Here is a 26,903-nt window from a genome sequence, read left to right on the forward strand (position 1 = left end):
ACTGTCAGATGCTCTTAAAATCCACATTTTCTGGTGGACAAGTTAAACTGAAAATGTTATAGTTGGTGAAGTTCTGAAAAGATTACTCAAGTGCATTTGGACAGTTTAAATCTTAATTTTCATATTAGTATTGCAGTGAATGTTTTCAAGGCACCCTGTGCTACATATAAACTTCCTCTTCTAACACTCTCAAACATCAAGTGATCCTATGTTAAAGTGAAGCATCATTACAAGATGTACGTGCGTGTACATGTACATGTGTCTTCTACAGGACTGTAATTTTCTAGCAATCTGTAAGTATCAGTAGGCACTCGATAATCTTTATTTTCAAGTGGCAGTTTATGTAGTTTGGCAGTCCCAGCTTTTTTTAGACCTACATTCAGGCATCCTGCCAGAGCGTGCCTGAGTCACCACCCTTGGAATAATTCCACTTTGGCCCAAACTCAGAAGTGGAAAAAATGGCCTAAAAATAATCCCATGTAGGTTTAGGTGTGGGTGTGACTGGACTTCATCTTGCAACAGGTTGCTCCGTTATTTCTGATTTTTTCCATCAATCTCTACACTATTGTCACAGGAAATCAAAGTGTTTGTCATTTGGTTCAGTGGCTGATTTAATATAGAATATGGATCTCTTCCAAGAATTGCCAGTATTACTTTGTCCTGAGATCACAAGTGCATGTGTGTGCTCACAATAAACTGTAAAAAAAATTTGAAGACCAAATTTTTTCTACATTTTTGTACTCTTTTTAAACATATACCATAGAATCTGTGAAAGTTCTTTTATATTACTATTTGGTTAAATGCATTGATAAGTGCACTTTTTTAAACACTGAAAATTATCCATACTTTCCTGGACACCTGAGGGCACTGTTGCTGTGATGTCATCCAGGGAAAACATACCAGTAGTTCAGTGCATAGGTTTTTTCTGTTTAAATTGTGAACCCAGAATTTACTGAGAACATATCGTTAACTGAGAAAGGGATTGATACTTGCTTATTGCTATGCTCATAAACAACAGTGAATCAGTAAAGAAGAGAAAATTTAGTCCAGCAGCATCTACAAAAATGTAGGACTTTTTTGTACAAATCAGTTTTACAGGGAGGCTTTCTTCCTCGGATGACATCGCAGTTTTGCTCATGAATATGGAAATACTCATTATCATAAAAACCAAAAAGGCAGTAAAATGTGCTTCAAAAGAGTGAAACAAAAGTTGAAAACAAGGTTAACTGAGACGCAAAGGTACCTTATGAATGCGTGTATTAACCCTACTCTGCTACATGTAAGATACATTCTTGACTCAATTGTCATGTCAGTCAAAATCAGTTAAATTTCCTATATGTGTCTGTGTAATGGGGGAAATCAAGTGGAAGCCATTTTTGACTGTTTTTGACAGTTAAAACAGAAGGAGGGTTAAAACAGATTGAGTGCAGCTACCAGTACCATTTAAAATCCAGTGCAAAATGAGTTATGAGAACCAGTATTGGCTTAATTCATTCATGTACATGTACACTTACTGGTACTGTACGTACCTATATATATCGGTACCATATGTGTGAGAAATCAACAATTACCGGTATATAAAGTAGAAGCTGAAAAGTCAAAAGGAAGCTGAAAGCATGTTAAAAGAGAAGTTGATGTCCAAATGACACTGTCGGCTTGGTTTTCAGATTACAGGTACATCGTAAGTCTGGAGGGAGATGGTGTCAGTCATTCATTGAGGAACCTTGTGACACATTATATGTGTACATATTTGGAATCAAGTGTCCATCTAACATAATGCTGAGTCCAAAATGCTGCACCTGAAATACTCGTACCTATAATTAAGGCTGTGCAGAATATTTGAATATTCAACCGATTATCAAATATTTGTTTATTTTTTTATTTGAATATTCAAGTGCAAAATTCATGAAAAAAAAGGAGAATTTACTTTTTTAAATGAGAAAAATTGCACTATTGTGGCTTGTTTGAAGAATATTTCAGAAACTCAAAGGCAGTTCATATGCCCAACAGTACAATGTACATTAGAACCCATTCTAGAATATGGAAATAGCTTTTTATTACAAAAAATACATGTATGTGCCAAGATGGTTGTCTTTGTAATAATGATGTATTTATACAAATTTTGTTGATATAAAATATAATGAAACCTTCATGACAGGATTTCAACTTTCAGTTAAATGACTAGAGGCCCAAAGAGGAAGATGGCTGCATCAGATGAAATTGTCAGTGGTCTCTCAGTGATCACAAATTGTGGTGTCAAAGAAGTTGCTAAATATTCCTAAAAATTTGACAAGTTACTAAATTTTGTTGCTAAATCTTGGCTGGAAATAGTCCTAAAAGTGAGAAGCTATTATAGAGATTATAATGTGCAATTGTGTGCATTATTGTGACTGATTATGTGTTTTGTTCAACAATCTACTGGCCGGTATGATGGAATATTTGTCTCTTAAATCTAATTGAAGGTTGAATATTCAAATAGTCAATTATATGAAATGACTCAGCCCTAATTATAATCGTGTCATGGGGCGTAGAACAATCATGTGTTAAGTTCGTCGTCCGTATCCATATGTCTCGAGAGACTATGGTGTAGCACTGATGAGATGCAGTTGCAAGAGCATTTCCTGAATTGGCTAAAGAGAGCCACCTTTGAATGACAGTCTCTTGCACATTGACTGCAGACATACCAGCACGTGTAGAGGGATGGAGCTGACAGAGGCTGCCCTTGCTTTTCTCCCCGCTATTTTGTCAGTAAGCTGGTCATTCCTGATGTTTTTTGTGCCTCTACACACCCTTTTTTGGCCCTCCAAGCTGCACTGTTGTCTTCCATGCCCTCCCAGTTGTTGGAGTTATGCCATCCAACATTTACAGACATCTTGCAAACAGAGATGCAGTTGTCTGACTGCTTTGGGGCCTTTGTGAGGTTCCCCACACAGCATGTCTTTTGGGATGCGACCAGCGTCCATGCAACCCATATGGCCCAGCCACCTGAGATGTCATTGGCTGAGTAGTGTGGACAGGATTAGGACACAGGGCATGTGGAAGGACCTCTGTGTTTGACACTCTGTCCTGCCAGCGAATAAGTAGAATGCGTCTTAAGTCAGCGAAGATGGAAGCTGCTGAGCTGTTTCTCCTGTTACGCATACCGTGCAATGTCCAAGACTCACTGTTATGCAGGAGAGTGCCAAGTACGCAAACTTGGTTCACACGCAGCTTGGTGCTGTCCGTCAGCATGCTGCTGTTCCCCACTTTCTTGTTTTAAGTCGTGCCATGACAGTTGCAGCTTTGGCAATCCTGGTGCCTATTCCTACATTGAAAGAGAGGGAGCTTGACTAGCAAATCAAAACTAAGAGAGGTGTCTACCTCTTTAAGATGTTAGTTGTTGATTGTGACATCTGGGGGAGGGACAGCATCCTGAGCCTTGATGTTTGTCTTCTTTAGACTGATAGATAGCCCGAACTCCTCGCAAGTGTGGGACAAACGATTGACTGTTGAAGACCGGCCTCAGCATGTGAGGTTTGTGCTGCATCATCAGCAAAGAGCATCACATGTATCAGGATCTGTCTGACCTTTGTTTTGGCAAGCGATGTTTAAGAGCTTCCCATCAACTCTGGGGCAAAGGTATGTACATGTATGTAGATAGCCACATTGCAGTCTGCTAAGGTATACAGAGGAGCGTGGAGAAAAAGATCCTGAAAAGGATGGAACCATTACACAGATTTGCTTCACTCCTCTGCTTGCAGGAAAGGTATCAGAGGTTGCACCATTGAAGCAGACGGTGCTGTGTGTCCCCTCACGGAAGGAAATTACATGTACCATTTGGAGCAGCCTTGAGGGGCAGCTAACCTTCTGCCAAAGACTGAAGAGTCCACTTCTACTGATCAGGTCAAAGGCTTTTATCAAGTTGATGGAGGCTGCGTACAGTGGTTTCCACTGCTCTCAGCACTTCTTCTGTAGCCAGCATTATGAAAACATCATAGCCAACTTCAATCTGCTGGCTTAGAAACCACACTGTGACTCCAGGTAGGCTTGCAAGGCGAAGCTCTGCAGGCATCCCAGGATGACATAGGCAAAGACTTTGTCAGTGATGTTGAGGAGTTAGATGCCATGATACAGTACACAGTTTTTACAGTTGCTGTAACTTTCCTTGTGTTTGTAGATGGTGAGAATATTGGCATCTCGTATATCTTTTTGGTCTAGTCCTCCAAGCACAGGCAGAGAAGCTTGTAAAGGTGCTGTAATAAAAGTGACATTCCACTCTCCGAGATTTTGTACAGCAGAGCGCCAGTTTTGCTACAGGCTATTGACATGCCTTCCCACATGTAAGGCAGTCAGTACCAAGCTCTACCATGGTAGGCTGGTTGTTTAGCTTTTCCATGATTGGCAGACTAGGAAGTGCATCAAAGGCAGCTTCAGTCACCATGTGCCGGGTTGCATACAGCTGCAGGTAGTGTTACACCCAGAGTTGAAGTTGCTTGCTTTGAACAGTGATGACTTCCCCAGATAGGAACTACATGTAATGTACCGCTATAACGTCGTGCTGCTTCATGTGTCATTTGCAACATGTAAGTAGAGAATTTTAATTTCATGTCAGGTACATGTAGGAAAGCTGGAAAAAAAAATCAGGTGAGGATTTCAGTAACATATACATGTATTTTTAGTGAAGGCGAAACAAATTTTTTTATTCATCGGCCCATGCATAATGAAAGAATGAAAGAATTTTGTAATGTTATGTAATGTTACTATTAGGAAGATACCCCGTGCATGTACGGTACATACATGTAGCATTTTCAGTTTTGCCCTGGTACCATTCATCCATCAGAAGTGAAAAGAAACATGTCCTACAGCCTAGCAGTGAAAGGTTGAGTACATGTAATGCACAAACAATCTTGTGTTGGCGAGAACTGGCCTGATGTTAAGCTTTACTGGTAAATGCTCAAGCTAGGAATCAGCCAGTTCTGTGTTTTAAAAAGCCAGGTCATTCGGGAACAAAGTACCCATGTGAGTCCATGTGGGGACACACTAATGAAGCAGACCTTGCACATGCGTCTGAATGACCTCAGATGCACTTCATTTTGGGCATGTGCTGTTGGAATACTGAACTGGCTCATTATCCTTGGTTTTTGTTGTGCAGCGGTCAATTTACATACATGTACAAGTAGGGCTTTTGTAGAATAAGATCGGCTACATGTACCTGTCTGTACATGTAAGCTTGACATGTCTACGATACATTTGTTTGCTGTGTTTTTCATTGAAGGAATATTACACAGTACAGCTGTGTATGGGACGTGGGTAATGAAGAAGCTAGCCTACTAGTACATGTACATGTATCGTGTGCAGTGCATGATGCATCCTCAGGAGCATACTCTATTCCATTTTGTAAAGACAACTACATGTACTTACCGGTACATGTACATGAACATATAGACATGTGGATGGATATGATTATCTTAAGTAATTTTCGTACATTGAGAGTGTATCCATATTCATTTTGTAAAGACAACTACATGTACATGTATATGTACTGTACTTACAGTTAGATGTACTTGTAGATGGACATGGTTATCTAAATTTTTTGTACATATGTACATGTATATTATGTAAGTCATATCGAGATGTCAAGAATTCTTTGTCAATCCATAAAATTAAAATTTTCAGTAATGACATAATTTTGAGGGCAAATGTCCATGTTCATGAAAGCAAGTTGTCAATTCTTGTTTTTGCACAATACAGGCCCATGTACTGTAAATGTACGGTACTAATACCAGTACATGTACATTCACCTGTACAAGTCAACTGTTGCTTAAAGCCAAGAACTGGTACATGTACATGCTGCAGTGCAAAGACATGCTTTACAGGTTGTAAAGATTACGCACATAAACAGTCATTCAGCATGTGTTATCGTACCTGTACGTACGTGTACTCCTACAGTACATGTACTGATAGCTTAGCACATGTACCGGCTACGACATGCATCGGTACATATAGGTAGCGGTTTGCTGTTCAGTAAACAAATCGTACAGTACATACATGTAGGTACAGTACAGGTTCATGTACAATGTACGCATACTGTACGTGAGCACCGTACATGTGTATGAGTACATGTACATGTATGCATTCTTCACTGTGATGTGTACAGTGACTGTTCATACAGTGTGCGGCAAACATCTACGGTACTGTGGGGACATTGCATACATGTACAGTAGGACAACACTGCTTCACTTTAATAATGGAATAACCACAGGAAACTGGTCTTGAGGACATGCGTGTGTGCCTAGCTAAGTATTTAATTAAAAATCCACTGATGCGACTCAGACGGTTGTCAGACTAGAGAAAGAATTTCAAAATCAACTGTCCGAATAAATAATTGGGTACCATCTTTGTAAATACTGTATTTTTCTTTCTTCATGAAAAATACTTACATGTATACTATTCTGGTCACTGTATTTACATACAGTGTAATGGCAATTTGGAAATGATGGACAAGGAATCAGTTTAGTGTTATTGATTGTTCCGGGTTTTCATTCTCCACTTACATTACAAATACACATGAATTGTTATGTCTTTCGTATGATTTTTGGATGTAAGATCGGAATTTAAAAAGAAAAAGACCTTGTTTTTGTTATACAGATATTATTTTCTGTTCAGAAAGGCACATCACGCCAGCCACACTTCAACTTGTTAGAAAAAAGAAGTGTGCCGTCATAACACTGGTATGTCCCCCTCCCCAATCTTCTCAGAATCAGATAATTAATTGTGCGGGATGTTAATCCCACGCCGAAGGGGACAAATCACGGCAATTTGCATTTCTCTGCGGAACGTGCTTGGCGTCACACTGTTTTTATTCTGCTGTTGTCTACACTTGCTCTACCGTGCGTCTACGTGTGTACGTGGCCGTGCATTCATTTTGTTGAGTAAGCACCTCGTTGTGAGACGATGCCCGTGTTGTGCCACAGATGTCGTTGATTTACATTTTTGTTCTCTCCCAAAGGCCTATTGACCTTTTACACATGGGAAGCTGACAGAGGAATACAATTGTTGAAGATATGACACCCTAGTCTCTATCGTTAGATATCATGTATACCCAGTCAGTCCGTCTTGAGCAAATGATGGAGTGTAAACATGAAGGAACCAACGTGTACATTGCATGCAAGAGATAGGAATCCTTATAGATGATTAGATGGTTTGGTGTGCACTACATTGAAAATAGGACATCCAGAGTCCCCAAACAATTCATGCAAAGTTTGCACTGTGCTGACTACATGCACTAATATACTAACCATGCGCATGTACCGTTACATGTACATGTGCCGTATGTACATGTACACGATACCAGTAATACAGAATACTGGTAGATTTACTACTGGTACATTTGTGCACTACCTGGTCTGATCAGTGTGCTTTATTATCAGCTTTTTCCTTTGTCATCACATTGAGTACAGTATTTGCCATGTTACAGTATTTCTGGGATTTTTTTGTTTTTGTTTTAATCTCTAGTGGCATGTACAGTATGTACTGGACATGTACTGGTACATTTACAATGTACTTGTACATCTATGTCATCTCGGCATGTTAAATTAAGAGTACACAGAACCACTTTTCATAACTTGTACAAGAATTTAGAGACATCCCTGGTCTGAGCCTTCCGACCTTAGTGTACAGTAGCTAATGTACAGATACGTGTAACTGTGAAACAGGAGAATGCCTCTGTCAAAGGCCCTTTGATACAGCCTTTCATGTTGTGGGTGGCAATCTGATATTTTAGCTGGCATTTTACCACAGCTGGTTTTCAAAAGAGGGTGGCTTGATTGGGTCTGATGTTTCCAAACATCATGGAGGACAGTGAGATGCAGACATTTCAGGGACAGAGTTCTCCTTGTTTTGGTAGGAGTTCAGTGATGTGGGGGGGACACTTTGCTTTAATCCTCACCCTTACTATCAGGTGAAATGGGCTGGTGGTCTGATTACCAAGCTCTTTGAATGCATTTGTTATGTCATTGTGGAATTGGCCATTATTCTTTCAGCCATTTAAGCCACATACGGTACCTGTACGTGTACATACAGAGGACACTATTTTCTGATGTTTTCTGTTTTGACAGGCACATTTACATGGACATCATTATCATCATGTTACAAGGGCAAATGTACCAGTACATGTGTGTGTTATAAAACAAAACCATTACATGGTATATGATTATTTGCCCTTTTTCTGATATCTGTTTTCCTCTGGTAACTGGAATCATCTTTGACTATTCCAATTACTGAAGTTGTTTTAATTTGTTTATGTTTTCATCTTTCCCTTTGCATGTCAGTTGGTATCCCGTCCATCAAATGGTGCGGGGCAGAGGGAGACTACAATGTGATGGTGATGGAGCTCCTAGGCCCAAGCCTGGAAGACCTCTTCAATTTTTGCTCGCGGCAGTTTGGCTTAAAGACAGTGCTATTATTGGCCGATCAGTTGGTGAGTGTTCATGTCGGTGGCCCCAAAAGGACTGAGATTCACTGCCCTGATGAGCAACATAGCTCAGCAATGTTACTGACCCTCACTTGTGTGCATCTTTTGCATCTGAGCCCTTAGAAATTAGGTGCATTTTGTGACAGCATCACATGAACAGTACTCTCTACAGTTCTTGGAGGAGAGATGGTGGAAGACGTTTTTATTTATGAGTTGGCGAGAGTAAGAAAACAAGAGGTTGTTTGAAAGAAAACACACATAACCTGATTAGAGTTGATAAACAAGTCTGGTTTGTTTGATGAGGGGTAACTAGGGATGTTACATGATGTTTGGGGGAAGTACCACTTCACCAACCTAACATTGCACAGTGACCTGTACTTTTAACAAGTATTTGCCAGTATCCTGTGAAATGTACCAGCAGATCGAGGAATGGCCAATGGAAAAATGGACCACATCAGCACTTCTTTGAAAGTGGTTTGACCTTGCAGAGGAGGGGGAGAATGTTTCTGAGAAATTAGGCTTCCTAGTCTTCCATTTAGTTAGTCATGGGAGAAAGTAGTAGATACAGCTACAGACAAACCTTCACGCTCCCTCGCTCTCTACACCTGACTTGGGTAGACAGTGGCCATGCATATGCTGTGAATGCATCTGATGGCGAACAGTGTACTGGCAGTCTAGCCAATTAGGATACGCGCTCATCGTCTTTACATGCTAAAAGTAGGCATTGTGAGGATTAACAAAGAAAAACAGATGATACTTCCAGGAACTTGATGAAGTGGAACGTGTGAAAAGACCTTAGTGGTATGCCCATCTGGGGACTTTGACTCCTGATGATTTGTTTGGTTAATACAGCTTCAGTCGGTAAAAGACAGGCAGCTGATAGAACATTACTAAATTAGATGGGAAAAGATGTTCCTGTCTTAAGTTGTATCGTTTCTTTGCACTTTGCAAAAGGAAAGGATGAAGTTAATACAGGATATGGAATGCGCTATGCAACGACGTAATTGGAATGTTACAGATCTGTTCATGGACTGAAAACCTAATCACCATGCTGATCTGCGTGAGGTGTTCACCCAAGATACACTGTACCAGTATTAAAGAATAATTTTTCGAAAGAGATAAGTCATGTACTGCACAACACACCTAAAGGCCTTGTTTGCTCCAAAACATCCATCCCCAGGGTGAGTTCACCCCGTGGACACTCGCAGTGACTTGATTTTTTAACCTCAAGTTCAATCCCATGTTGTTTCACATTTGCTTCAGGCAAAGTACATGTACATGTATGTTTATCCCGCCCTGGGCAAGTTCGCTCAAGGGATTGTGTCTCGTGTGAAAAGGCTTTACATTGATAGGCCTGATCAGTCCTCAATCCTCCTATAAAGCATTACCTGTTGGTTTTTACACTCGTCTCTTTATGAGTTATTACTCAATACCCTAAAACTCCATTGAGAAGGATTTTTGTGTGTTTCAGATGTTCATCTTGTTGCGGTGACAAGTATTTCAGACGGATGCCATCAGGGTTCGACTCTAACACTGGTCCGCTAGCCAAATTCAAGTAAAAACCGCGGCGGTCTAGCAAAAGCCCTCATCTGGGTAGTACATGCTAGCTTGCACATGCACACACTAACCCCTAATGTTCAAAGTTTCCTTCGTCACCCATAACTTCCCTTACAAAAAAGAGGGAAAAACATCAAGGCAGCGATATGACAGAGCAATTGTTGACTGGTGTGATGTGGGATTATATGACATTTGAACACACGACAGACACATAATGATACAGTATCTCATGGAAGTGGCTACAGTGGTTAGCCTTTGACTTCCATAGGTTTATGCAGTATTTCCAACCACAGCCATGACCTTCCGACAAGCCTTATTGAAAGCACATTGTTGTACATACATGTATGTGTTTTAACATAATGAGCAGTGGCACGTGTACCACAGACTTACATAGTTGCGATAAGTAGCTTACATCTGAAAGTACATGTAGAATAGTTTTTCCTTGCACATGTTACAGTTACTCTGAGGGGTTGGCTCATTTTGTATTGAGAGCCATGTTTTTGTTCAGTTGGATTGCATGACTTGACCTGACCTAACCCCGCCATTCCCCACGTCATGTGCCAACCTGCAGGGCATTTTGAACTGTCCAACCAGGTCTTGTTCATCTCTCTTTAAATAAAAGCAGAGATGCCTTTGTGAGAGATGCTGATAAGATCAAAACATAAGGCCTCCTCAAAGATAAGGTTGCACCTTTTTTTTGTTCCTTCCATCTGTTCAGATCAGCCGTGTTGAATATGTACATAACAAAAACTTTATCCATCGGGACATCAAGCCCGACAACTTTCTGATGGGGCTGGGCAAGAAGGGCAACCTGGTCTACATCATCGACTTTGGCCTGGCCAAGAAGTACCGAGACGTCCACACACACCAGCACATACCCTACAGGGAGAACAAGAACTTGACCGGCACGGCCAGATACGCCAGTATTAACACACATTTAGGCATTGGTGAGTAGGACGCGCACACCTGTCATGCAACAGGTGTCTTGATTACTTAATTGAGTTTGGCTGAAAATTGGTTGCATTTCGATAATTTTTGAAGGCAAAGATTCTGTAAGGAATTCTTATCATTGGGTAGCCAAGAATCATTTGAAAATGGAAAATGAAGGAACTGTGCAATGAAGGGGTTTGGGGAATTTTATGGATTCTGAGGAACGCGTCTGTGCTCATTTATGGACTAATCCAATTCAAGTTACAGGCGTGTCATACATAGTGTGGACCTCTTCACAAAAGAAGTCTATATAATGCATTATGTGGACTTGCACGCGTCCACACAATGTTTTTCCCTCTGAAAAATAGCTTCAGAGGCATTTTGGAGTCAAGGTTATCAGGTTATCTTTGGCAAAATGAAAAGGAACAGTCCAGGAAATCATCAAAAATCTAGCTCAAAAGAGTTATCGTAGTGGAAGAAAAAGGAGCATTTATCTTGACCACAGGAGAACAAAGGAATGTCCACACTTTGTATGTAAAACAAGTGTTGTGTTTTGGTGAACCTGTGTAAACTGCAAGTGTTAAGGTTTAATGTCAGTAAACTGCTATGCAGACGCATCACCCAAATGGTTGATCGATTACCAGTGCTGAATTTGATCATTTTGAAAGGTGTCGCTTCACTCAGTGTATCAACAGTTTGTCTGATTGCTAAATTTCAAAGTCCTTTTTGTCCAAGAGATACCTCAACCCTCAGGTGGTCATTTGGGTCTAAGGCTTAAAAATAAAAGCCAGTCTGTCAAGTGTGTACCCCGTCTACGGTATTTTTGGTAAGCGCTTGCTGTTAACAGGCTTTCAGCTGAAATAAGAAGCAGGATTTTAAGATTTGTTGTAAAATGACAACTTGGATGCCCACATCATCTATCATGATTTTTTTGCCCAAACAACAACTCGTAAAACAGGGTCTTCAAATTTGCTGAAGCTGAAGCTTGCCTATCATTTCTGTGCTGTGGGTTCCCATAGTCAGAATGGCCAAGGGAGCCTGATGTATTAGCTGTGCTGTCCACCCCACCTCTGTCAGATGATTATTGGGGATTGACTTTCAGGAGCAGTCACTGCTGCGTCGTTGTAAGTCGCTGTGATTAATGACACCAGAATATTTGAAACATTTGCAGGCCCAGGAGCAGATCACAGTGGACGAGGAAGCGCAAGAGAGGCTCAGATTTCTCAAATATCAACAGTGCTGTTGGTTATCCAAATACTTTGTAACACATTTGTTGAGAAGCTGACTGTTGTGTACATAGTTTGTCAGCATGTAATCTGTCATGGTTCTCCTCTGATAAAAGACTGGAATCTAATGAGGAATGAAATGTTGAATCGTTTATATCTAACAGTACATATTATATCTGCTATATTTTGGGGGCTCAGGAAAACTGAATTTTAAAGTTGCTACACTTGTGGACTCTAGACAACTATTTTTCTCCTTTAATTGCTTTGATCTATAAATGCCTTTTTCTGTAGGAAAGCAATATCAATGTTTTCATAATTCATTTTCCGAGAGGCATCAATCCCCTTCTAAAATAAAAGTGACTGGGTTTTAACTTCCTGGATCCTGCACAGCCTTCCACGTTTATTTTAAATGTTGAAGGATGTGGAGAGTTGGAGTTCACATACATCTTTGCATTTGAGTATCTACAGAAGTATTCACTTGGCTGGATTAAATCAGAAAGAGGTAGATGCAGGATGCACTTGGATGCTTCTTAAAACAAAACATTACAAAAAATGCTTCAAGTTAGAATGGGATTATCCCTAACCACAACGCGCCAGGCCCATTTATCCATGTTGATTCTGCTGGGCCAAGTGGTTTTTCATTTTTTTCCGTTTCCAAAGTTCTTTAAAAATTCATAACTTCATTTACTACACGTTTACACCCACACAAATGACTGTCTGGTGGCTACTCTAATCTCACAGACAACATCTATTGACGCCTGAGTATTTCAGCCAGGCCTGCCACCTTGTGGACAAAAGAGCTCAGATTGTGCGGTGTTATGTAATTTTCTTTTGTTCCCATACCGGCATAGTGTGCTGCTGACGTCTTTTCATTAGGGGCCAGATTAACGTGCAGCGGTATTGTATCACTCATCACTGGAGCACTTTTGTCCCCAGTGGTAATCTGCTTGCGCTGAATGCCACAAACAGTGGTATTATCTTTCAAAACAATCACGGATTTCCTCCGCTATTGACAACTGAAAAAATGTTGCAAATTCCTAGCAGCTCTGTCTTTTGTTCTGAGTACGGTCTTTTGTTACAAGGCCAGCTCTTTTGTCCTGTTTTCAATCACCTTGGCATTAGGTATGGAGAAAACGAACCCGAAAGCAAGTGGTTAATAACTCTTAGGTTTTCAAAAATTGAAAAACATTTCCATATGAAAGATACATCTGTGTACGTGTATCTCATTCTTTCACACGAGGTAATGTTTCCTGCTGGTATTGTCAGTCGGAATGATATAAGTAGGTATGATTGTAGAATTATAGAGATTGAATGCCTCACTTCACCAGTGACTTGTCAAGCATCTCGAGGCCACTGCTGTCTCATCTTGATGCTTAACATTTTATTTTTATTTTTAGTTCCCTGCATTCATACAGTTTAACAGAAATGATTAATCAGTGAATAAAAACAAAAGTACTTGTTTTGTGGAACTTTTTAATTTTAATCACAGAAAGTGTGTTACTCCTTTTTGGTTCTTTTAACTTATTTTGCATTGGATTTGAGAATTTTACCCTGAACTGTGCATGAACAGTTACTGTACATCTGCTAGGAAGATACTTGGTTTTGCTTTCTCGGCAGAACAAAGCCGGCGAGATGACCTAGAATCTCTGGGCTACATGCTGATGTACTTTAACTTGGGCAGTCTACCCTGGCAGGGCCTAAAGGCTGCCACCAAGAGGCAGAAGTATGAAAAGATCAGTGAAAAGAAGATGTCCACAGCCATTGAGACACTGTGTGCTGGTTTCCCATGTAAGGACATAGGCTGAGGAAAAGGCTTTATTCTCTCTAGAGTAACACTTGGGACATGGGGGTGTCATTGCTTGAGATGAACTGCATTTGCTGATCCTTTTTTTTTATTGAAAAGTAATCATGATAAATATTTCCAAATGTATGTAGAGGCGATTTACTAGAGTGCGCCAACAAGAGGTTGCGATGGACAGTCCAATTTTTAAGTTTACGGTCAACAAAAGCATGGCCACCTTACCATGAATTGCAGTTGAACGTATGTCAGCAGACAACTTGGAAAGGCTAAACCTGTAATTAAAATGAAAATCTCCCTGACACAACGTACATCTTGCAATAGTTGAATAACATTAGAAATCATCATGTCTGAAGCATTAACTTAGTGGTCTTTGGCGACTGTCTTTGTTTCTTTTGTGAAGTTTACTTGCATTTATTGTTGGCATCATTCTTTTCCTTCCACCAGCGGAGTTTGCCACATACCTGAACTACACAAGGTCGCTACGATTTGATGAGAAACCTGACTACTCCTTTCTCCGACAGCTTTTCCGCAATCTCTTCCACCGGCAAGGTTTCACCTATGACTACATCTTTGACTGGAATCTTCTGAAAATTGTACGTTGCCACAAGCACGAGCATTTCCTATCAAGTCTCACTCTGCACTTATTCTTACTAAAGTGAAACTCATTTTTTTTTACGTACTGATTGTGCTCTAGCAAATGAATTTGAAAACCAAGTACTGCTGAAGATTCTGTTGGTATTATGTCATTCCCTTTCTGAATATAATAACATCTTTCACAGTAAATTTATCAAGGTGCAGTTTTGAAAATCTTTGTATATTGTTTGGCTTGCTTACCTGTAACTTACTCAAATCTTTCCATATCCACAAAAACGTTTGGAAGGATTTTGCAGGATTTAATAAGGGAGAGCCAAGTTAAATTTACTTGTGGCACGTTTTTCCTTTTGAAGCCAAAGCACAAAAGAATGTGGGATGGGTCCCTTGCAAAGTGCTGGAGATTGGTAGGGCTCAAAAAGATTGGTTCCAAAAATTAACAGTCAGATGTGGTTGCAAAAGAATTTCAATTGAAAATGTTCGTGCCATAGATGCCCAACATTTTTTAGTTTTGTTGGGTCCATTATAAACCATTCCTCTGCTATCTTTGTGTAGTCCAAGGTATAAGTGCAGTTGTAGAAGTTCGAGGGGTTGAATAACAGAGGGCCAACAGGAATGTAGAATTGTTTCCACATCCAAGCTGACTGAAATTGTTTAATCCACCAGGAGTCTGATATCATTTCATCCCTGACGAGGGAATCCGAGCCTGAATGTGTAAACCTTCAAACATGTCTTTCATGTTGGTACGGAAATCCACAACTACTTGAAAATACCCAATAATGACCTTGGGCTTCAACCTTACCTTCAACACCACTGCATCCTTATGTCTGAACCCCCTACAGGGGAATTCAAAGCCCCACGACGAAGAGCGGGAGAGGCGAGAGGACAGAGAGAGGCAGGGCCACCTGCAGCATCCCCGCAGCTCCACTACACGGGCGGTGGCCACCACGGCAGCTACCAGCCGCATCAAAGCATCAGAGGGACCTCCACAAGGACCTGCAGCAGGTGGTAAGTCATTACCTCCTGGTGGTGCTAAAGAAGATAGTGCTTGGATACTAAGGAGAAGTCCACCAAAAATTTGTAGCTGTGCAGAACATGTTCCTCTACTCGGCAGAGTATCCAGCAGCTCAGCGTAAACTTTACCAATGCCAAGTAGACAAATTGCAGGGCAGAAATGTTAAGGTAACAAACAAAAAGGCTTTACTGAGAAAAACAGTGTGTTAAGTACATGTATCGTGCTCATTACGGCTTCAACCAATTCCTGCCGAGGACTCCGGGATCGGAGACGTATGATTTATATGGGTGGCCGGGGTTTCCAAACTCGGACAAAGGAAATAGGGCCCTGTAACAAAAGACCGTACTCCGAACAAAAGACCAGGCTACTGGGCATTACCGACATTTTTCACTCTCAAAAGTGGTGATAATCCAGCCTTCTTTTGAAACCGTATACCAGGGTTTGAGGCATTGAGAGCGAGCGGATTACCACCGGGGACAAAAGCGCTCCACCACCGCAGCAATGAGCCACACAGAACGGCTGCACGCTAATCTGGCCCCTATTGAAAAGAGGTCAGCAGTGCACTAAGCCAGGTCCGTGAACAAAAGACAGTTATACCACATCGCACAATCTGGGCTCTGTTTACAAGGCTGCTGGCCTGGCTGAAATACTCGGGCGTCAATGAAGGTCACCTGTCAACTTAGAGTAGTGCCTAAAGATTACTTGGTGCGGCTATAAACGACCGTTAAATGAAATGATGAATTTTTGAAGGATTTTGAAAATGGAAAAAATGATAGTAATGCCGGCCCAGCATCATCAACATTGAAAAATGCCCCGGCATGAAGTGGTTAACGATTGTTACATGAAGCTTAGAAATTTAAAACTAGGACCTTTCCCTCGAAGCCTTTTTTTAGCAGTTTAATCATCACAGAGGAAATCTAGGTTAGGGCTGTTGTCAGTAGTTTTAAAGTTTCCGTTTTTAGTTTGGTAGTATTTTACTCACAAAATAAACTGGTTACTTTTCTTTAACTGATCAGGCCTTTAGTGCATCTTGTATTTGCATTCCTTAATTGCCTTCTGCATTCTTATATAGTCTCCAACCCTCAGGCGACAGTGTCTGTAGGATCTGTCCAGAAAGCCCCAGCAGCTAACAGATGGCTCCCGTCTCGCAGCCACACCGAGCTGCCGGAGATTAGTAAGGGTTGCAGCAGCCAGCAGTCGGGAGCTCCCCTGAAGCACAGGCGTTCCAGTGATCACAAGCATAAAGCAGTAGGGCCTAGGTACTAGTTAAGGCACACCGTAGCGGTTTTATCATGATTGGTTGAAGAACCACTCTGAGCAGTTTCAGAGAACTTGTAGATCAAGTGTGAAATCTGTGTTGAGGGCATCTTTGCAGGACAGGACAGCATAAGGTGGATTGGAGTATTTAGCATGTCCACATTGGTGTCCAGTCTGATGAAGACTGTTGTTAAAAAGAGGAGCAAGGGATGGAGCTTCCTTTGAGATATATAAAGATGTGCACTGCTGTCCGAAGACCTTACGGATCTTAGGCTGGTGATGGAGTATCAGAAGCATTACTTCTTACCTGAAATTTTTGTGTACATTATCTCTGTCAAGCAACTAGGTATGCTAACAACAGAAATGCATGCATTTGGAACAGGTTTTTATGCAGGGTCGGCAAATATGTCAGACTTTCTATTCGAAAAATGAATTTCTAGGATTATAAAGGAAATTTCATGGAGAATTCAGGTTCCATTGTTGTCTTAGCCTGCCATAACTGAGATAGGGTGGTAACTGTGTTGTGTTTTTCCCGACCACATTTTTACAGAAGGTGCAATTTATTAAATAAAACTAACTGTAAAGAGTTGTGAAGATTAAAATAATATATGAACGGGATTCTGGTGGAAGTAGATAACTTCTTGCACAGGATTCAGTCCAGGTTTATTCCAGGATAAACAGTGTAGTAAACTTAGTAATGGGTAAGTTTGAGCAGTCAACCCTTGTGTTCCAGTGAACTTGTTGGTTTTTATTTTTCCAGTTTTGCTTTGGCTTTGAGTTATTCATCTAATAGTTCTCAGCTGTTCAGGTTTTTAGTGTTTGGAAATGAGAGTAACTGGAGACTAAGCCAAGCTAACATCATTGACTAATGTCAGATTGTTTTGGTGAAGCAGCCATTTAAATCACCCGTGTTTTTACTCACCCTTTGAACTGTTACTTATACTTGAATTTTACTGCCTTCAGGTTCTTAGTTATTGTCCAAGAGGACTTCAATTTTTGTCAGTATCCATTCTGCACAAATCTGTCCTGGTGCAATTCCATACTGACACTTGCTCTGTTAGAGTCATCCAATACTGTGTATGGGCATCTTGTCAGATTGCGCAGAGTTTGGCTTACCTGTCTTGACAAATCCAACTTCCATTTATATTGCTTCAGCGAGAAACATTCAGAGTATGGAATTACTTTGTTGGCAGGCTTGGAGAAGTCAGGCTTCGAGAAGGCACTTGTTATTGTTGAATCTGCATGTGTAAATTGATTTGACAGTTTCAAGGCTTTTCTTTGTGTTTCTACTTGACTAAACCAGTCTTTTAACATTTTTATTTAGTTTTGTTGCTCATTTAAAAGCACATCAGAAGAACTGTTCAATTTGATCCATGCTTGTTCTTTGGTTTGTGTTATTTCGTAAAGAATGACTACTGTGGTGGTTACTATCATTTCACCATTTTGATCTTCCAGCAAACCCCACGTCACCCCGTCCAATCTCCAGAGCTGACAACCAACGCTCTGTCAGCCGCCGCCTCCACCGCGGTGTGGCCCCACCTGTCATGTCTGGCCCCGAGCTGACACGGCGGGACATAGCCGGGGGGCGTCTCACAACTCCGTATTCCGCCATCAATGGTGGTATCAGCAGCGGCCTGGGTGCCAAGCCCAACGAGTTGACGCGGGAGGATGGGGTCCCACGAACGGCGTCGTCCCGCTACCTGCGTAAATGACTGCGCCTGTCCAGCGGTGCTCCGTACTAAGAGAGATTTAAAAACCAACTGTTTGAAGAGTGATGCAATATGGCATTAACAAGCAAAGCAATGTCTGGAAGAAGGAACAAGGTGGTGGATTTTGTTTCAAAAACAAGAGGGAGGTATCCTGAGGTTGTTACGGACAATGCCTCTATCTTCTGTTGAGACCACAGACCAGCCTAACTGGTAGACTTTTTAGTCAGTAACTGCCATGGAGCAATGACAAATGGACAGAACTGATAAAGTGAGCCCGTGGCAATTTGACGTTGGACCTGTTTGGTGCGGAGACCAAATTGGACTACCAGTGAATCACACATTCGTCTCAAGAGCTGGAGAGAAAATGCAAATGATCAGTTGACTGTAACTTGATTTGACTGGAAACAGATCAAGGAATTAATCAGTGCAAGTCAGGGTAGAGCTCACAAAGAAAATAACCTAACAGAAGCAAAGCGTGCACCACCTTTCTGTGCGGAGTGCTGATATATATAAAAACGTACATACAGGACTAAGCGAAAAGATACATGTATATCGGGCCTGGCATTTGATTGTAAATTAAAATCTGTTTTCTGTACCTCAGTGGGCAATGATCGACTTGAGGAAATAAACTGAGTGTTAATTAATGGTAACGTTCGATCAGGCTAATGTATTGGAAAAGGCATTTTTTATAGTGAAATTGGCCAGAGTTGTTCATTTGACACAGTTGGTGTTATCTTTGCTAGAAGATGAGATGTGTATGTATGGGATGTTCAAATCCTTTAAGTCTGCTGGCTTCTTCACTCTGTGGTCATTGACTACTTCAAGAAAGATGCTTCCCCAAAATTTGATTAACTCTAGTGATTGAAAGGACTATAGCAAAACTCTTGTCCCCTGAACCATATCCCTGCCACAGAATGTGCTGCACTGACTCTCAGCTTATAACACTAATGGCCAGAGTTACTGCACTTTGGAGTCGATTTCATTCCGGCATTGTTTTGCACACTTGCATTTTATCGCTGCTGCCAATCAAAGAACAGGAATTCACTTGTACATATGAACTGTCAAGATGTTGACCATTCACACGATTCCTGTTGGCCATTCAAAGAAGTAGGCCAGTCGGTGTACGTGCACATCATCAGGAATCCATTTCAGAATGACACCTTATGTGTTGTTAAATCATGCGGAAATGCAGCGCACATTATCATGGACATGGTTTTTCTCCTGTAGTTTGGAGTAAGGAGTTTCATCCTGACGTCTAGTCAGGTCGGGCAGACACTAGTCTTGAGAGGGAAGCACTTTGGTAAGAGAACTGTTGAAACAACAGCAGTCTGCATCAAACCGATTATGTTTTCATTTTGTCTCATTTTGTCATCTTAGTCATGGAAACATGTTTTTACTGGTTTGGGGAGTAAAAAGTAAAATGCCGTTCACGTTTTACCTCTTGTAAAGAAGTGTCTACCCCAAGAGTTGATTTTTCTGAAAGTCCCTGTTTACCACAGCACCACTGAGGGACAAGCATCTCCAAGACATACAGATGAACTAAGCTGAGAAAATTGGCTTTCATAAAACTGGGATATTGTTACTGTACAGATACAGGGTGATTCTATGTACTTGTAGGTATCAAGGCCACAATACACCCTTCTCTCCCTGTTACGCCATTGAAGACCAATCACTAATGCATTTTTAACTCTTACTGAAGTGTGCAGCCTTCCGTGTATAAAACTTAACTGTTACGAATTGGCTGGCACCTAGAATCTGGTTGTGCAATGTTGCTGATGGATTCTTAATGGTACAGTACAAGTCACTGCTACTTCACATCAGCCTTGATGTCCCTGTTTTGGCCACGTACACATATGCTACTGCTTGACTGCCTAGTGCTTGATGTGGAAGCATTTTGGGAAGTTCTCCTTGCCAAAAATACCTAAGGAGTTAGGGCTTGAGAGAAAACAGTTTGCACAACGCCTAGATCCTGCCCAGATCCTGCCCAGATGTGTCAAGAACAGTTTTGTGTCGGATTTTGAGGGCTCACAAAGGAGAAGCACTCTTTGGCCAGCAGCATTCTTAACACTTTAAGAAATGATGAAATGGCCTGACTGCAGGCACATTTAGATGAAATTTGACTGACTTTTGATGATGATGAATAACTGTTATTTTGTTTTTTTTGTATACGTGTCAGAAATGTGACCTACATGAGCATGGTTGTTAATACTGTATCAAAGACCGTTTATGAATGTGAAACATATAGCGACTCTCGTAGACATTGTACCTAAAGTTTTTGTATGCATTGAAGTAATTCATAGATTTTTTTGTGCAGATGAGGGAATATATCTGAGAACTAGACATGAATTTGCCAGACGGACTGACGATCATTGGATGAAATTCCTGGAAGCGAGTCTTACCAGATGTTTTTGTCTTTTTTTTTTCATTAAACAAATTGATATCCATGTAGCTCTTCCATGTCACGAAGTCAAAATGTGAATTAAAACAATGACTTCAAACTTCTTCGGTTTTTTTCTCTCAGCAACGGGTAATGAGAGAGGCAAAGAAAAATAAGTAACAACTTTAGTGATAGTGTACGTCACAAGTTACAGCCATAACACTTTACATTTTTACAAGCACAGAGTCTCCAAGTTTCTTTTGTCGAGAAAGCTGTGTACTGTGTTTTAAAAGGAAAGAGAGTCCTGTTTGATATAAGTTCCATACTCTCAGAGTCACTGATAGCACTGTCTGCTGCTAACATTTTTTTTTAACCTGGTTTAGTGGTTTTCATAGTGCACAGTTTGTGACGAGCAAATTCAGCATTTTTCACCAAGGAATATTGTACTTTAATTTCTTGAGGCATCGATAAGCAAAGGCCAGCTGAAGTACAGATTGTCATTGCTAGCTAAACGTGTCACTGTGCATCCAACTAGAGTACAGAACCGTACAGCTTTGGAAATTTAAACTCATGCGTGTCTTAAGAAGTAACAATGGGTTTTTGTTTGTTTTTGTGCTTTTTTATTATAATTTTACCACTTACATACACAGACAGCAGGGCTCAATTTCATGGCATTACTAAGCAGATGGCTTTCGGCTAACCAAATCTTGAGGAAGTTCGTGTTGTGTAAAGATTGTGAATTGTAATAGTTGTGAGGAGTATTCTGACATAAGGGGAAGAACTTATTTCAAATATGTTGCCTCGATGTAGAAAAAAGGACATGGTTTCAATAAAATTTGTGTGCCCTGTGTTTAGCCTTGCTATGAAATAGGCCTGGTGTGTCTGACTTATTCCTGTAAGTTTGGTGTATTTTGCAAATAAATTTTGAACCACCTGACGTTCCAGTGGAGCGTAATGCTGGAATGTGCTGTTTTTAATGAAAAGAGAGAAGAAATGAAATTTAAGTTCTGTAGAATTTTTAAGGTAACTAGGCAGCTGGTAGTCACTTCCTATTTATATACGGTGTCCAGTCCAATATGTTGCCAGTTGCTTGGTCACTTTGTTTCAAAAATGGTTTTGTTATGTATTAATGTTCATGTAAATAATTGGAATTTTTGTGTAGGTGTCAATGCATATGCCACAATTTTTCCCCTTTGTACAAGTCAAGTCCCAAATTGTGTGTGTTTAATTTAGAGGTATTCCATCAGGAGATTAAGAATCATTTTTTGCACAGAAATTCACCTTTTCCGATTTATTATATCTGCAGAAGTTTGGAACTCATTTTTGTAAAGGTCTTTTATGATTGGATGAAGTGGCTACACAATTTTCACTTCTGGAATCCTATGGGATGAAATCATTATTTAAATTCCATTATCAGGCGCCTATTCATTGGAACTGATCAGTTCACTTCAGTGCTGGACTCTTATTGGCCCATCGATGTCACTCACAGTTGGCATTCATTCCTAAAATGACGTAACTTCCGTTTCATAGTGAAGGTATGCTTTTTATTGCCTACCTTTTCAGTGTTTCTCCACTTTTGGTGAGCAATAACGGAAGAAAACCTGGAGGCTGGACAGGCCAAGTGACTGTGGAAATGACCAAAAGAAGGCTTCTTCTCTGATATTGGCTCCAGACCCAGGGCCCCAGACCCTGAGTGCTTGAAATACAGTTTAGGATCATCCAGTGTGTATTTTTGCATTTTGTTCATAATAGTACCTGCAGCGAATGTTAACATTGGAGGGTCCGGAGAGATGTAACCAGGGTAGGTGACAAAGCCAACGACTTGGAAATGCCCTGCAGTGGACTTAAGCACTGAAAGCAACTTACTGCCAACATGTCTACATTGGTTACATTTGTCGGAACCATGGAATTATTTTACTCAGTCATTTGTCATCCCTCGAGAGTATTAGGAAGATAAAGATATAAAGTGTTAAATATGTGTTGATTAGTAGACTCCTTAATTATCTATCAAACAATGAAATAAAATTGTACAGATAAGCTGACAAAAATGTGAAGTACCTCTGCCCTGTATCAAATTTTTAATTGGCTTTGTTGGAAAGGTTCCGGCGAGCATGGAACAATCTCTGCGTAAGGAAGCAAAGCTTAAGAACTGACAATTCATTATTTTCATTGTGTTATCACACAAAGAATGTCATGGCAGTTTTCCAAGATTATTTAAGGGCAAACGTTTTTACAACTCGCGGGCTAAACCCAATCCTTTAGTCGGTCAGTTGGATTAAAACTTTAAGCCTAATCCCTTGTAATATTTTTCACTAACGTGTGCCGATGTAATGTAGCAAACTAGATAAAAATGGTTAAGGCTATTGTGCCCATTTTCAGTGTTTCCAATTAACCGTTAAATACATGCTTTAAATTTAAACCCCAGTGCCCAAGTTTATTTTCTGCAGTTTGCGACGTATTTTGGAAACGCTGCTACAACGTGCTACAGCTCCGGATTCTGACCCTGTACCTGTCGATCTGCATCCGCCCTTCGTGACCTTCCCCGTCCAATGCGGACCTGCATCGTCTATCAGCGCTTGCTCAGATAATTCAGTGGACAATCAACCCACATCCGATCCCGCACTCGACCTCACCCGAGATACGTAGCAAGACCCGGTCCAGCCGCAAGAGATAGTCTCCACTGCTTGCCTTATCCGTCTGAAGGCTCGTCTACGTCTGCTTCAGAGAGACACGATTCAAGTCCTTGGTCTACCCGCCTTGTCACCAATCAAAAAGACTCTTGAGTCACGCCCATCCTTTAAATAACATACGGCCAGAAAGGAATCTTCGCCAATTTTTCCAGAACTGCCTCTAGACCACTTATGCCTGGAAACGTACAAAGTCCTCTCCAACGCAAGACGCTAGCGACACCTCTCTAGAGCAAAGGCCTACTTCCAATTGCCTCGGAACGACTTCAGCTTTCTATTCAGTTACCAACTGCCACTAAAGACAAAATAGCTTCTGACTCAGCTAAGTCGTCCGCCAAGAACCTGTTTCTTGATAAAGACAAGTCCAACCTGGAACTTACCTTCAATCCAAGTTGGATAGAGCCACTCCCAACGGTTTCCGTTGTACTGCCTTTCCCTCACTCTTGTCAGAGTACCTGTCTTATGCGTGTGAGGAGAACTCTCCTGTCTCTCCAGACCTCGCTGCAGTTGCTGTCAGGGCTCTAGACGAGAACATAACTCTGTCTTTGAGCAATTCTTGCGGATTTTCTGTCTAGCTACGTCAACCTGCTGAGCCAATGGTCTTGAGGTGAGGAACATCCTATACGAGGGTGTGAAAACTAAACTCTAAATAAAGCTTTCCCATACGGGAAAGACGTATTTGCAGGACAGTTCATAGAGACGTACTACCTTCCCCTTCTTAGCTCACACAGACAATTCAGAGGGGAAACCCAGCGCCACCCCGTCCATTCAGGGGTTGGCGTCTTTGACATCACGTCAGACAGACGGGTACTCGGTGACCGTCTCTCTCGGCTGCACCCTTCAATTCACGAGTGCCCCTCCATCCGACCCAACTCGTGGTCCAACTCCAATCCCCTCTAAAGGAACAAAGAGTAAGCTTTGGAGACAGAAATAAACACTCTTCTTCAGAGGCTGGCCATCCTTTTGTTCCCCTAAACATCAGCAACGTGGGCTTCATTTTGACGTTCTTCCTCACACCAAGAAAGAAACCCGGCAAGTGGCAACCCATAATCAAGCTGAGGCCACTAAACAGGTTCATCCGTCCCAGAAAGTTCCGCATGAAGGCTCTCCGAACAGTAACTCTATCCCTGTCGATTCCAGCCCAGGCGTCGTCCATGGATCTGAAAGAAGCCTACCTGCACATCCCAACCCACCCACGAGACTGTAAGTAGCCTACGTAGACTCTTCAATTCATCTACAATAGAAGAACCTTCGGGTTTTCGGTTTTGCCATTTGGTCTCTCGACGTCCCAAAGGGTTTTCACCCGAGTGGCGAAAATTGTTAAAGCTCGTTAGACGTCCTGATGTTCCAATACCTCGACGACTGGCTCAACATAGACAGATCTCCAGACGGGGCTGCAGCTTCCACTCACCTTACTTACAAGCTTACCAGGCGTCTGGGTTTCTCATTAACCACGAAAAATCGAAACCTATCATACCCAGAATCCGACTTACTTAGGTGCGGTTCTCGACCTTCACCGGAGCTCCATCACACCAACACCGAACACGTCGACAATCTCCAGGATTGCGTCGGCCCCTATATACCCCGCCAATCGGCCCCAGCCGGGGCATAGCTACGTCTCCTCGGCTATAGAATTCCATATCTGCCGTCGCCTGTCGTCCGTCACCTCTTGCTTTTTATTTTATTCTAATTTTGCCATTTTCCAGTTCCATATATGCCATTTTCCGTCGTCTGTTACGCGTCGCCCGTCGTCCGTCGCGCCTCGCGCGTCGTCCATCGTCCTCGTATGTTCTTTTTTTTGTCACGCTTGCGCAGTGCTATTTTTCACTTTGACTCTTGATCTTTTCACACACTTGTTCGATCGATCCGCCGTGCCTAGAAGCCTAGAAGATAATGTATTTAATTCTCCAGTTGCGTCGTACTCCACTTGGAGGAAGCAATATCCTTTCCTTTTTTAAAGAATGACATCGGTAAAGTAAAGTGTATGGGAAATAATAACCATATTCTGTTAAATAAACAACGGACGACGGCATATATGTAATTCCATACCTCGGCCCGTTGGCGAGCCTGGTGGACGTGGTACCTTTTTGCCGTCTTCATTTCATATGAAGCCCCTCCAGCTCCACCTGCTGTCGTACTTCCGACTCAAAGGGGACCAGCTCGACCTTCCAGTTCCTATAACAGACTTCATCCGCCCACACCTTTGCTGGTGGCTGATACGGAACCATCTCGATAGCGGTTTCTCCTACCTGAAGATGGATCTGCAGGTGACGAAAACTACCGATGAGTCCCAACTATGATTGGGTGCTTCCCTCCCCCTTCCAGGTCTTCGGAACTCCAGGTAGTCTTCAACGCGCTATGTCACTTCTGCACAACCGTCAAAGGCAAACGTGTCCTGATTTGATTGGACAACCTGACCGTGGTCCAATACATAAATCACCAAAAAGGCGTGCACTCACTATGTCTTTGCCTCCCGACAAGACACATGTTTCTATGGGTGCTTTGGGATAGACCTACAGGAAACCTATGTCCTGGGAGCCAGAACTCCATTACAGACGCCTTCTTTTGAGGAAGAATCCACCCAACAAATTGGACTCTGCACTGCAACGTAGCCGAGTTAATCCTCAATGTAGTCGACAAGCAATTATCGACCTCTTCGCCCCGGGAGAAACGCTCACCTACCGGTGTTCTGTACCAGGTTCCCTCACTCTCAAGCCTGGGCAACAGATGCCCTAAGTATCAGCTGGGAAGGGAAACTTGTCTATGCCTTCCCTTCAGTATCCCCAATCCCAGCAGTGTTGTCCAAGGTTGAACTGGAGCGTTGCCATGTTCTTCTTATTGCTCTGTTCTGGGCTCTCCAACCGTGGACCCCCAACTGAACAGACTGCTATAGTACAAATCCCGCCACTCAGACCGGACCTTCTCCACCAACCGAAGTCCAACATCTCTACCCACAGCCAGCAGATCTCCACCTGACCTGCTGGCCATTGTCCAGCGTTCATTCTGCGCAGTAGGCCTTTCCAGCGATGCTGCCGAAATGGCCACAAGAGGTCGACGCCAATCAACTCGCAAAGTCTACAGCAGCAGAATAAGACATTTTACTTCATGGTGCAAAATACAGGGTGTGGCTCCAACCGAGGTATCTTCAACCACAGTGGCGGACTTGTACCCATTCAACTCGGGACTGCATGTAACGACTATACACAACTATCATTCCACCATCACAGCTCCACTCTGTCGGACAACAATACCCTCAAGACAGCTCATTCCCTCATGGAACCTGTCCCGTGTTTAGCTTCGG

At 41.8% G+C, this 26,903-nt stretch overlaps 1 protein-coding gene across 3 annotated transcripts in view; it reads left to right on the plus strand.

Annotated features, from left to right (window-relative positions):
- LOC110973754 (casein kinase I-like) overlaps positions 1–22,969 on the plus strand; it is a 45,092-nt gene extending 22,123 nt beyond the window's left edge. For 2 of the 3 annotated variants that reach the window (XM_022224829.2, XM_022224830.2), the window contains exons 4-9: positions 8,310–8,458; positions 10,728–10,956; positions 13,783–13,953; positions 14,411–14,559; positions 15,400–15,565; positions 18,285–22,969. In XM_022224829.2, the coding sequence (XP_022080521.1) occupies positions 8,310–8,458; positions 10,728–10,956; positions 13,783–13,953; positions 14,411–14,559; positions 15,400–15,565; positions 18,285–18,541 (1,121 nt within the window). In that variant the 3' untranslated portion in view covers positions 18,542–22,969. Of the gene's footprint in view, positions 1–8,309; positions 8,459–10,727; positions 10,957–13,782; positions 13,954–14,410; positions 14,560–15,399; positions 15,566–16,644; positions 16,832–18,284 lie in introns of all 3 variants that reach the window. The other variant, XM_022224831.2, reaches the window with a different exon arrangement.
- Positions 22,970–26,903: the final 3,934 nt, after the last annotated feature.

Source organism: Acanthaster planci, linkage group LG07 (assembly GCF_054643075.1).
Source record: "Acanthaster planci isolate LZ-2023a linkage group LG07, COTS_SCS, whole genome shotgun sequence".
NCBI classification, from domain to species: Eukaryota; Metazoa; Echinodermata; class Asteroidea; order Valvatida; family Acanthasteridae; genus Acanthaster; species Acanthaster planci.